This window comes from Muntiacus reevesi, chromosome 11 (genome assembly GCF_963930625.1).
Source record: "Muntiacus reevesi chromosome 11, mMunRee1.1, whole genome shotgun sequence".
NCBI classification, from domain to species: domain Eukaryota; kingdom Metazoa; phylum Chordata; class Mammalia; order Artiodactyla; family Cervidae; genus Muntiacus; species Muntiacus reevesi.
The window spans coordinates 65,353,634-65,366,020 of record NC_089259.1 but is presented as its reverse complement, the minus strand read 5'-3'; the positions used below and the strand labels follow the sequence as shown (position 1 = coordinate 65,366,020).

Here is a 12,387-nt window from a genome sequence, read left to right as displayed (position 1 = left end):
AGGCTGCTTAGAACCCAAAAGTCTCCAGTTTCTGGAGGAACCAGCCCACCACCTCAAAAAAAGATAACTATTTCATTTTATCCACAGAGGGATAATTTACCAAATTGCTATAAGTCAAGTCATGAGTAACTTGAGGGGAAGGACTTCCCTGTATCTAGAAAACAGATCAAAACCAATAACATTCCAGAAAAATAAAACATAAAACATTATAACCACATTCACCAGTTTACTTAGTAATCAATACCATAGTTAATTTCTTTAGAAGCCATCAAGTTTTCCATTAGGATTTTTAATGTGGTACCAGTTCACCAGTATCATTTGAAATTTATCAGAGACCTGCACTTGTCAAAACGTCCTATGAAGCTTCTTGAAGATGAAGCACTTGTGCAAAAGCATCAGAACTGTCTATAAATAATAGAGTTAAAAGGCACAGTTAAACACCTAATTACAATGTAATAACTAGAATTATGACTAGTAACATTTTATCAGAAGAAACTCAAATTTTAGAACCTATATATAATTTCTGTGATATTTATATTAATAATATTTATCCATACTGTATAATCTGAGGGGGTTAACATTCATTTGACAATGTTTCCTGTGTAATTTAACATACAAACCAATCCTAGTTAATTTTTTTTTCTCTGAGATGGTTCAAAGTCTCTCTGAAGCAACCAAAAGTTAACTGAAGTCAAAAGAACTTTGAATTTTGGTAGGAAGTTTGTAAAAAATATCAGAAAGTTTTCAAAACATTTGGTCAGATAGAATCATAGTTCACTGTGCCCAGCAATCCCACTACTGGACACATACCCTGAGAAAACCATAATTGAAAAAGACACATGTATGCCAATGTTCACTGTAGCACTATTAACAATAGATAGGACATGGAAGCAACCTAAACGCCCATCTACAGATGAATGGATAAAGAAGCTGTGGTACATAGATGCAATGGAATATTACTCAGCCATAAAAAGGAACACATTTGAGGTTATTCTAATGAGGTGGATGAACCCAGAGCCTGTTATGCAGAGTGAAGTCAGAAAGAGGAAAACAAATATCATATTTTAATGCATATATATATATATATATATATGGAATCTATAAAGATGGTACTGATGAACCTATTTGCAAGGCAGAAATGGAGACACAGACATAGAGAACAGACTTGTGGACAAAGTGAGGGAAGGAGAGGATGGGACTAATGGAGATAATAACAAGGAAACAAATATATTACCATATATAAAATAGATAACCAGTGGGAATTTACATATGACAACACAGGGAGCTCAATCTGGTGCTCTGTGTCAACCTAGAGGGGTGGGATGCAGTGGGAGGTAGGAGAGAGGTTCAAGAGAAAGGAGACATATATATACCTATGGCTGATTCATGTTGATGTATGGCACAAACCAACACGATACTGTAAAGCAATTATCCTCCAATCAAAAATAAATCATTAAAAAAAAAAAGAATCATAGGTCACTGTGAATATATACAAACAAATACAGATCATTTAAAGGCAAGGAAGTTCACAAAATCTGTTATCAAAAGCAGTATTCTAAGTAAAACTTATTTTCTTAGCAGAGTGGAAACAAATCTAGTACTGTACCAGCCTACTTTTAATAACAAAATTCATTTACTTAATTAAGTTTAACCTAACCTCAGCTCAACCATGTACAAAACTCCTTTTTCTACTCAAAACATGTTTCCTACTATATACTGAAATGTTTCTGTTATTATTTTTAGCGGCTTTCAGTTCAGTTCAGTTCAGTCACTCAGTCATGTCCACTCTTTGCGACCCCATGAATCACAGCACGCCAGGTCTCCCTGTCCATCACCAACTCCCGGAGTTTACTCAAACTCATGTCCATCAAGTCGGTGATGCCATCCAATCATCTCATCCTCTGTTGGCCCCTCCTCCTCCTGCCACCAATCTCTCCCAGCATCAGGGTCTTTTCCAATGAGTCACTTTGCACTTTACATGAGGTGGCCAAAGTATTAGGCTTTAGCCACATATTTAAAATAGAATCCTCAACTCTTAAAAATCTTCTTCATTCCTAGTGAAAACCAAGTGACAAATAATTGTGAACTGTTTGTCATACCAGCACTTCCTGACTGGAAACTAATGTTTTAGTTTTCATTTCCTAACCAGGCAAACAAAGGTAGATAAACTTAGACCTGCCCAGCAACAAATTTTCCAATATTTTATCCTATTTGAAATGGCACAGATAGTCAATAAATTCTTATCATTCAACTTTAGTTTCAGGTTATCAAAACCTGGAGAAATCTGAGATGGCATTTTCAAAATATAAGTATTGCTATAGAGTTTACCTTTTATCGTATCAAGTTATTTTTCTTGTTGACAAATGCCTATGCTAATCAAACTAACAGGCTTAAGCTAGCTTCAATAGGACATGATTCAGTACTAAATATTCCCCATATCATGTGAACCTGCAATATATTTGGCTGATGTTTTTAAAGATTTGCAAGTAGTATTTAATTTGTAAGGGTTTACTTTTAAGTCAGTTAAGTAAAGCTCATTTATGAATTAATTTTTACATAAGGATGGAACCAGAGATCTCAGTTTTTCTGCTTGAGTTTAAAAAGGCCTTTCTCTCAAAACTTCCCTGGTGACCCAGGGTTAAGAATCTGCCTGCCAGACGAATGGATAAGGAAGCTGTGGTACATATACACCATGGAATATTACTCAGCCATTAAAAAGAATTCATTTGAATCAGTTCTAATGAGATGGATGAAACTGGAGCCCATTATGTATAGTGAAGTAAGCCAGAAAGATAAAGAACATTACAGTATACTAACACATATATATGGAATTTAGAAAGATGGTAACGATAATCCTATATGCAAAACAGAAAAAGAGACACAGATGTACAGAACAGAATTTTGGACTCTGTGGGAGAAGGCGAGGGTGGGATGTTTCGAGAGATCAGCATCAAAACATGTATATTATCTAGGGTGAAACAGATCACCAGCCCAGTTGGTGCATGAGACAAGTGCTCGGACCTGGTGCACTGGGAAAACCCAGAAAGATTCGGTAGAGAGGGAGGTGGGAGTGGGGATCGGGATGGGGAATACATGTAAATCCATGGCTGATTCATGTCAATGTATGACAAAAACCACTACAATACTGTAAAGTAATTAGCCTCCAACTAATAAAAATAAATGAAAAAAAAAAAAAGAATCTGCCTGCCAGTGCAGGAAATGGAGGTTTGATCCCTAGTCCAGGAACTAAGATTCCACATGCTGTGGGGCAACTAAGCCTGAGCATCACAACTACTGATCCAGCCTGCTACAACAACTCGCATGCCCGAGAACCTATGTTCCACAACAGGAAAAGGCACCTCCATGAGAAGCCCATGCACCACAGTTCAAAAGCAGCCCCTGCTCACTGCAGTCAAAGAAAGCTCACATGAAGCAACAAGGACCCCATAGGCTGCAACAAAGACCCAGCACAGCCAAATAAATATAAATAACTTGCTAAAAAAAATTTTTTTAAGGCCTTTCTCTATTCTTTTCCCCTTGAGAGCCCAAGTAGATTATTTACCTCTCAAGGTGAGGTAGAAATTGCTAGGCAGTCAGTGTAGGTCTGAGACCTCAGTTCCTTTTTTTAATTGCAACTCTCTCAAATAAACATCTCACTCTATTAACCTAAAGTTATACTTGTTGTTCCAGTATCCAGGCATCCAAAAGAAGGCCACCTCAGTCTGGTTGGTCATAAAATATCCAGACCCAGGACAGGACAATCATTAATTGCTGTCCAATTTATCAAGAAGAAAAATGCCAGATGGAGCATTAACTCTTTACCCATACATCTTGTCCTTAAACAGTGGCCTGGGGTCATGAGAAAGAATCACAGGAATGGCGACTCAATGTCTAAAGAAACTTTAAAACTGGGGATCAAAAGAACCCATAAAGATGACAAACTGTACATAGTGGCCTTCAAACTGATTGGTCAGAGATTACATATGTCAGGGACACAAGCCAACCAAAAAGGAACAGGTCAATACTAATAAAGACATAAACTGCTATAATTCTCACCTTTTTGGGCACTTCACCCACTCTCAGTGACTATGCTGGGGCTTTGTACTTCTCTTTACCTTAAAATAAATCCTGCTTGTTTGCTACCATGAGTGTTTGCATGAACAAGAACTTAGATTCCCATTTCAAAGGTACAGGGAGAAATACAAACTCCTTTTATTAATGGAAACTGAAGAGTTCCCAGTTTTGCAGAAATACCCGCTAGGGGGATTATAAGATAGACCAGAGCATTGATCATCCAACTTAATTATCCACAGCTAGTGTTATTACTGGAGAAGGCAATGTCAACTCACTCCAGTCCTCTTGCCTGGAAAATCCCATGGATGGAGGAGCCTGGTAGACTGCAGTCCATGGGGTCGCTAAGAGTCAGACATGACTGGGCAACTTCACTTTCACTTTTCACTTTCATGCATTGGAGAAAGAAATGGCAACCCACTCCAGTGTTCTTGCCTGGAGAATCCCAGGGATGGAGGAGCCTGGTGGGCTGCCGTCTATGGGGTCTCACAGAATCAGACACTACTGAAGCGACTTAGCAGCAGCAGCAGCAGCAGCAGTGTTATTACTATCAAATATCAAACAAATAATTCAGAGGTCTCTCAGGGTCACAGTTTCCTAGTCCAAAATTAGAAGTCCTCACCTTCCCATTTCCAAGCACATACACTTTGAAACTCACAAACAGAACATGCTTGGAGAGTTCCTTGCCCTGCTATTGCAGCAAAAACAGAAATGAAATTTTTCCTTTCCTGAAAACAAGGGAAGTAAGAAGAACAGTGAGCATTCTAGGGAAGAAACATGGACAGGCCTGAAAGAGTTAATCACTTATAGTTTTACTTTAACTGTTACTAACCTGTAGTGTAACCAGAAGCTAACCTATCACCCCCTAATACTAGGTAAATTACACCCTGCACTTGGTATTTGCTCTCCCTGACCTCTCTTACAGAAAACTACCCTTTACAGTTTTTTGTATTACAGAAAAAAGACTGCAGGCCAAAAACCCAGAGACAAGTGGACCCCAATTACCAGGCTGCCTGATGCCAGCTGTGACTGTTTTGAAATAATGCAAGAAGAAAACAATGCAAAAACTTAATTGTGCTCTGTGTGTTCAGTCATGTCCAACTCTTTGCAAACCCATGGACTATGGCGCACCAGGCTCCTCTGTCCATGGAGTTTTCCAGGCAGGATTGTGGAGTGGGTTTCCATTTCCTACTCTAGGGGATCTTTCTGACCCAGGGGTCAAACCCACCTGTCTTGCATCTCCTGCATTGGCAGGCAGATTCTTTACCACTGTGCCACCTTGGAAGCCCAAAAACGTCATTACTTTGAACTTTAATCATTTACACTAAGACCACAAGAGCCAGGCTATATAAAGTCTCTTGGTTCCCCGAGGTGGGGATACATGGTTCTTGAGGCATTAGCCTGCTGTGTTCTCCCCTCTGCTGGCTGATTTTTAAAGCCATCTTTCTATTCCCTCCAAACTCTGTCTCCATATTTTTTTATTTGGCATCAGTAGGCAGAAAAAGCCAAGATTTTGGCTGTAGCACTGCCTGAAGTTAAGGAGACAGTTGCCTACTTTGTTACCATTTAAGGTAACTGCATCCATATTCCTTCCTCTAGGTCCCTCTTTCCTTAAGGGCCACCAAATGACCCAGAGAGGCAGCTGCACAAACTGAACACCACAATGGAAAAAAGCATAAGAACTCCCATCCCCCTGGGGTTCCCTAGGTGGTCCCATATAAAGGAAATATCAGAATATGTAGGAAAGATGAAAAGATTGGGTTCTCAGCACAAAAAAATCTAAAATCACCCAAGTGTGATCAAAGCCCAAAGGTTGAGACCCACCTAGTTAATAGCCTCAGCTACTAGATGGAAAACCTGAAGTTTCAGGGACTTCCCTGGTGGTTCAATGGTTAAGAGTCTGAACTTCCACTGCAGGAAGTGTGGGTTCAATCCCTGGTTGGGGAACTAAAATCCTAGCAGGCCCTACAGCATGGCCTAAGAGAGTGGGAGAAGAGTTTCACCTCTGAGTCCTTTTTCATTTATGTTTCCTCCCAGCTCAAGGACCTTCAGTGCTTTCAAAGAACAAAGGACTCCTCGTCAGGACTATAACAGTGAAGAAAAAATTGGATTCCATGTTAGATGTTTCTTTTATTTTAACCTTTGTATTCTATTGATTTTGCTACAGGTTAATCAGGAAAGGGATGTCTATAGCTCAAAGTATACATAATGGCCCCTCAAGTCTTCATGTTAAACTAAAATACCTTTGTTTAGCTCACAGGAAACATCCTGACCTAGACCATCTATGAATGGCTGCAGGACAAAAGATATTAACACATCCCCTCTCAGAGGAAATCAGGAGATATTTGCAATAACTTAGGACCTTTGGGGGTTTCCCAGGTGGCTCAGTGATAAAGAAACCACCTGCCAATGCAGGAGATGTGGGTTTGATCCCTGGGTGGGGAAGATCCTGTGAAGGAAATGGCAACCCTCACCAGTATTCTTGCCTGGGAAATCACATGGACAGAGGGGCCTGGCAGGCTACAGTCCATGGGGTTACAAAAGAGTCAGACATGACTTAGCAACTCAACCACAACAAATGGCCTTTCTACTTTACCTCCTCACTTCCCTCCTTTTTGTTCTATAAAAGAAACTAGTGTCCAGACCTTGGTAAGATGGTTTTCTAGGACATTAATCTGCAGTTTACTCAGACTTCTGACTTTCCAAATAAAGGACTAATCCTTGCCCAAACAACCCCTCTCCCAATTTACTGGCCTGTCCTGGGGCAAGGAGAACGAGATCTAACTAGGTAGTGGGACCACCTGCTTCAAGACCACGTACCACTTCCGTAAAGGCTAGAGAAAAGACCCCACAGGCTTCAGGGACTCCATCCCCAGGGTTGTCCTCAAAGGAGGAAGCAGAAATACTAGCAATTAAGGAAATGCTCAATCGCTCAGTCGTGTCAGACTCTTTGTGACCCCATGGACTGTAGCCTGACAGGCTCCCCTGTCCATGGGATTCTCCAGGCAAGAACACTGGAGTGGGTTGCCATTTCCTACCCCAAATTAAGGAAAGGGGTTGGTCAAATACATTCTTCAGTCGTGGCTATGTGTCCCAGGCAAAAGCAAAACGTGTTCAAGAATACTGTTCGCTTTCATTAAATACAAAATAACTGTTTTTCACCCACATGAAATTTGCCACAACCAAATACTGGGATGTACAGGTGCACCGGGAGAGGGAGACATGGTCATAGACACTGGGACGATAGGGCCGGGTGAAGCTGGAACTCAGCTGTCACCTAAGGAATATGGGGAAAGGCGGGGACATTATTGGAAGGTGACAACAGTCCAGGGCACTAATTAGATAAAGGAAGCTGTTCATAAGCTGCTTGCTTGGAGGGTAAACGAGTGCAACTTTAGCACAGAACTGCGAACTCCGGAGCTCTAACTGGGGAAGCCGGCTAAGGTTGGAGTGTGGGGATCCAGTCCTCCAGCTGGGCGGTGACTCTCCCAGGGCAGCGTCCCAGCCTCCAGCTCCCGGGCACTGGGGACTAGCGGGCCTTCGAGTGGAAAGAGGTGCGCCCAAGCCACCAGGTCCCTGGCACCCTCCCCGCCTCCGTCAGGTTCCCGCCCGCTGCGCGCGCCCAGGCGCAGGCAGAAATCACGCCGCCGGCGTGGGAGGGCTCCACCAAAAGCAAGAAGGCGGGCAGTAGGAGCGCCAGCGGAAAGCGCCCCCTCGTCCCGACCCTCGGCCCCGGGAAAAGCGGCTGCAGCGTCAGGCTCGGCCGCGCATCTCAGCTCAGGCAGGGCGCTCACCAGAACACCAGGCGTGAGCAGAGGTTCGCGTGCTGCAGCGGGTTGGGCTTCCCCTCCGGGAACACCGGCAACATCTTGCTGGCCGAGGGTGCGGTGCGGGTCGTGGCGGTCCTTGCAGTCTCTGCCGCTGTTCCTGTAGACCCGACAGAGACGTTGGAGACCTGGCCGCCTCGCCGGTCTGCTTGGCGCGAACTGAGAACCACCTGCGTCTCCGGGAGTGGAGTGCCAGCTGCCTGTCGGGCCCCGCCCTCTCTCCAGGTCGCCCGCTACGCGCCTCTGCCACAGCTGAGGAGTGCCCGGGGCGGAAGCCATGGGGGCGCCCCCCAACCCCCACGCCCAGGCTAGGGAGGACACTGCAAGGAGCCACGCAGGTGGGAGGCAAGGCCATGAGGGCAGCTGATAGAGGTGGGTAAGTGAGTTACCCGCCACACTGGGTCCTCCCAGACGCCCCAGCCTACTCACCTGACTTCAGACTCTAGCAAAGTGCTTGCTGTGAGCCCAGGCACCCACCGAGGAGGGAGCACCCACAGAGGGAGCACAGACTTCGCCACTCAAACCCCCACCCCCCATCCCCGCCCCGCTGCTTAGAAACGCCCCCTTCAGCTGTGGATAAGACCTAGAGAAAGCTGGTAAAAGGAGATAGCAGCCCGACCTCTGGGCAAGCTGCCCTCATCAGTACCAAGACAGGGCACTGTGGGAGAACTGTAGTGGAGCAGCACCTTTCCCAGGGTATGAGCGCCTCCCCACGCCCTTTCCTCTGCTGTCTCTTGTAGAAAAGCTTTACTCTCCCAGGTCTCCCCTGAGCCACAAAAAGCCAGCTCAGGATTAATGATTAAAAGAATGTGAACATATTATCAAAAAATATTTAAACAGTAGATCAGCCATATAACAGTCTATAGTTCCTCCCTGAAGAACCTAGTAGCAGTGTCTGATGCATATCTTGAGTTGTTTTGCTAAAAACCTCACCAGATGCATTTAACTGCAAAAACCCTGACCGGCAGGAGCCTAAGGATTGATGATGCTAAACCCTGTGACCCTGGCTTTGTTACCAACCCAATTAAAGAATAGAGCAGTAGCTGATCACACACCCTGGACTCTCCCCCTCACTGTGCTTTAAAGAACCTCCCCTGAAATCCATCAGAGAGTTCAGATCTTTTGAGCATGAGCTGCCTGTACTCCTTGCTTTGGCCCTTACAGTAAATCTTTCTCTGCTCTGAACTCCTATGTTTTGGTTTGTTTGGCCTCTCTTTGCCTCCAGCTTAGTAAGTTGGGTTATACACAATTTATGGCCAAGCATTTGACCTCAAACAACAATACGGTTTAACACAGTTTGTTTGTTGAGCTACAAACACCTAAGGAAAGGTAACAGAAGGTTGGAAAAGCTCAAATGATTTTGCAAGATGAATTCATGCAGTTATTGGGAAAGACGTTTGGCATCTCACATGTTGTATTGTGTGGGGGAGATCTCTGTGAATTTTTGCTGCCCTCTTGGATTGGGAAAGGAGAACATGGGAAGAGAGAGGCTGCCTTATGATTTCTTTCATCATGAGCTCAGGGCCTGGTAGAATAAGAGTGGCATATGTTATAGAGCACAGGCCGTATGCTTTTCTGGGGGCCTTACCTCATTCTTAACTCTAACAATGCCCTATTCAAGAAAGTAGTATCATCACTACTTTACAGATGAGAAAAATGAGGCTCAAGGACAAGGTCTTCAAATCAGTGAATGATGAATCCTGATTTAGACTCAAGTGAGATTCCAGCATGGTCTGTCTCACTGGTGGATGGACAGTGTGTGTGAAAAGTGTCTAGAATATGCTGTTTGAATGAGTGACTGTGGCTGTCTTACTAGCTCAGCAGCTTCCCTTCCCTTTCACCCTAAATGAAGAAAGATCAAAGTGTGTGGTGCTTATAACCAGATCACGTTATTATTCTTTGATAATTGCCCATCTACCTTGGCTAAACCATTGCTATTAATAGTGGCTTTTAGCTTCAGTCATTCAAAATTGAATAAGTTCTACAGAACTGATGTACAGGAGTTAACAATACAGTACTGCATGCTTTTAATTTTTCAAGAGTGTATATCTTAAGTATTTTCAACATAAAAAAGAAAAAAAAGGGAAAACGGATAAAATGTAAAGTATGCTTACATTTCACAACATATACATATATCTAGTCATCAGACTACAACTTAACTATATACAATTTTTGATTCTCAGTTGTACCTCAATAAAGCTTGTAGGAAAGTGGCTTTTGAGGAAGGCTATAATGTATTCAAATACTTTTTAAGTCAAATGTATAAGAATGGCAAAATGTTGATAATTTTAAATTAATGGGCATGATAGGGGTTTACTATACTATTTTCTTGATATTTCATGCATGTTTGCAATTTTCTATTACAAAAAGGGAGACAATGAGAGATGAAATTTGTAATTTTTCAATTACTTGCTTTCTAATGCTAGTTCTTTCTCAGATAACACAATCTACAATCTTCATAGTCAGTCCTCACCTCTGATTTACAGTTCTCTTTGATGTTCTCTTTGACATTGCTTACATTTTCCAGCCCTGTAAATGTTACTAGTTCTACTTCAAAGATGAAGAAATTTCTTGCTGAAGTTGGAAGTTTAGTGACTTCCCTTGTCAGACTGCCCCAGACTATTGTCTCCAGTCCCCACTACTATCTCAGGATCATAATTAGCCATCTCCAAACTGCTAAATACACTCAGTCCATTCTCTTGTCTTTTTTAAAATTAAGATCTTTTTAAATGTCTTAGCATTTTTTCTGAACATTAACTAATATGCTTTTTAGTAGAGATATTGAGAACCAGTGTTGAATTGTACAGAGAATACTGGTTATGAAGCCAGGGACTAGAGATCTTGATGTTTTGCTTGTTACCTAAATTTCTCAGGTCTAAAATGAGAAGCCCTTAGTTTTCCTACTTCCTACAGGGTTATTGTAAGCCTTAGAAATTGTGAATGCACTTTGTAAAAAATGTTAGGTATTAAGGCAATATACAAGAAAATGTTTGTTTGTTTGTTTTGTCATTCATTGAACAAATGAAGCCCTTCTAGGTACATGACCAGTAGGCCAGGCACAAGCTTATAAACATGGGGACGATGTCATAAGGCCTCTATCTGCACTTGTTTACTGACGCTAATGGACCAACTCAATGGATATGAGTTGGAGCAAGCTCCGGGAGATGGTGAAGGGCAGGGAAGCCTAGTGTGATGGAGTCGCAAAGAGTCAGACATAACTGAGCAAATGAACAATGACTGATCTTAAAAGGTTCAGTACTATAACTAAAAAGACAATAGCAAGTGGACAGGATGTAGAGAAACTGGAACCCTCATACATCGCTGGTAGGAATGTAAAATAGTACAGCCACAAAGGTACCATGTAACCTAGGAATACTACTCCTAGTTTTCCACCCAAGATAAATGAAAATGTATGTCTATACAAAAACCTTGATACAAAGTCACAATAGCATTATTCAAAAAGAGTCAAAAAGTATATCAGGGGTGTGCAGAACCATGTGTACATCAACTGATGACTGGATAAATAAAATGTGATATTACATGCAATGGAATATTACTTGACAAGATAGACATCCTGATGTATACTACAACATAGGTGAACACTGAAAACATCCTGCTAAGTTAGTCAAGGCAAACACTGACTACTGAGGATGATGAGACAGCTTCTAAGCAGAGACTCAATCTTGTTGGACTTGATAATTCATTCCCAAACGAACTTCAGGGACACGTGATACAAATTTGTATCTGTGCAGTCTATCAAATATTAAATGGTCTGAAGGATCCTATCAAAAAGTCAAAAAAGCATGTTAAATCTAGAGTAGGTTTACAGTTGTGTCCAACTCTTTGCAACTGCCTGTCAGTCTCCTCTGTTCATGGGATTTTCCAGGCAAGAATACCGGAGTGGGTTGCCATTTCCTTCTCCAGGGGATCTTCCCAACCCATGGACTGAACCCCTATCTCCTAAGTCTCCTAAGAGTGGCAAGAAGACTCTTTGCCACAAAGCCACCTAGAAAGCCCAGGTATAAGAGTGGTACTATTAACAAAATGTCTCAGTTAAGACAGTGCTGGTCCTCAAGCATTTTTCTTCCAAGGCACATAGGAGAGATGACATTCAGAATTTAAATATACTCCAGTGAATATCCACAATTATGAATATGGTAACAATTTCTTTGTTACTGCAACTTCTATCAATCTATCCACCTCTGTAAGCTCAGGAATCAGCCCTAAATCAAATATAGCCAATCATAATACACCATGTTCTTGTCCAGAGGGTTTGGCCTGAAATAACCTCATGGCCTATCAGACTAACTTGGTTTCCTCCTTGAGAATCTTTGTTTCTTTTCCTGAAGTTAGAAAGGGAAAGGCCTCTCTTTCATTTCTAATGAGGGAGTTATCAGGATATGACCAAACGATGCTGGTAGCCATGTGCCCCATTTTTGTGGAGATGCCTGAAAGAATAAAGCAGGTATTCAAGGGAAAGTCATGCATT

General features: G+C 42.3%; 1 protein-coding gene across 2 annotated transcripts in view; it reads right to left on the bottom strand.

Moving 5' to 3' along the window:
• The window catches only part of LOC136144257 (ATP-binding cassette sub-family C member 4-like), a 243,740-nt gene extending 235,761 nt beyond the window's left edge, over positions 1–7,979 (bottom strand). For both annotated transcript variants that reach the window (XM_065902003.1, XM_065902004.1), the window contains exon 1: positions 7,866–7,979. In XM_065902003.1, coding sequence (XP_065758075.1) covers positions 7,866–7,939 — 74 coding nt within the window. In that variant the 5' untranslated portion in view covers positions 7,940–7,979. The remainder of the gene's footprint in view (positions 1–7,865) is intronic.
• Between the last annotated feature and the right edge of the window lie 4,408 nt (positions 7,980–12,387).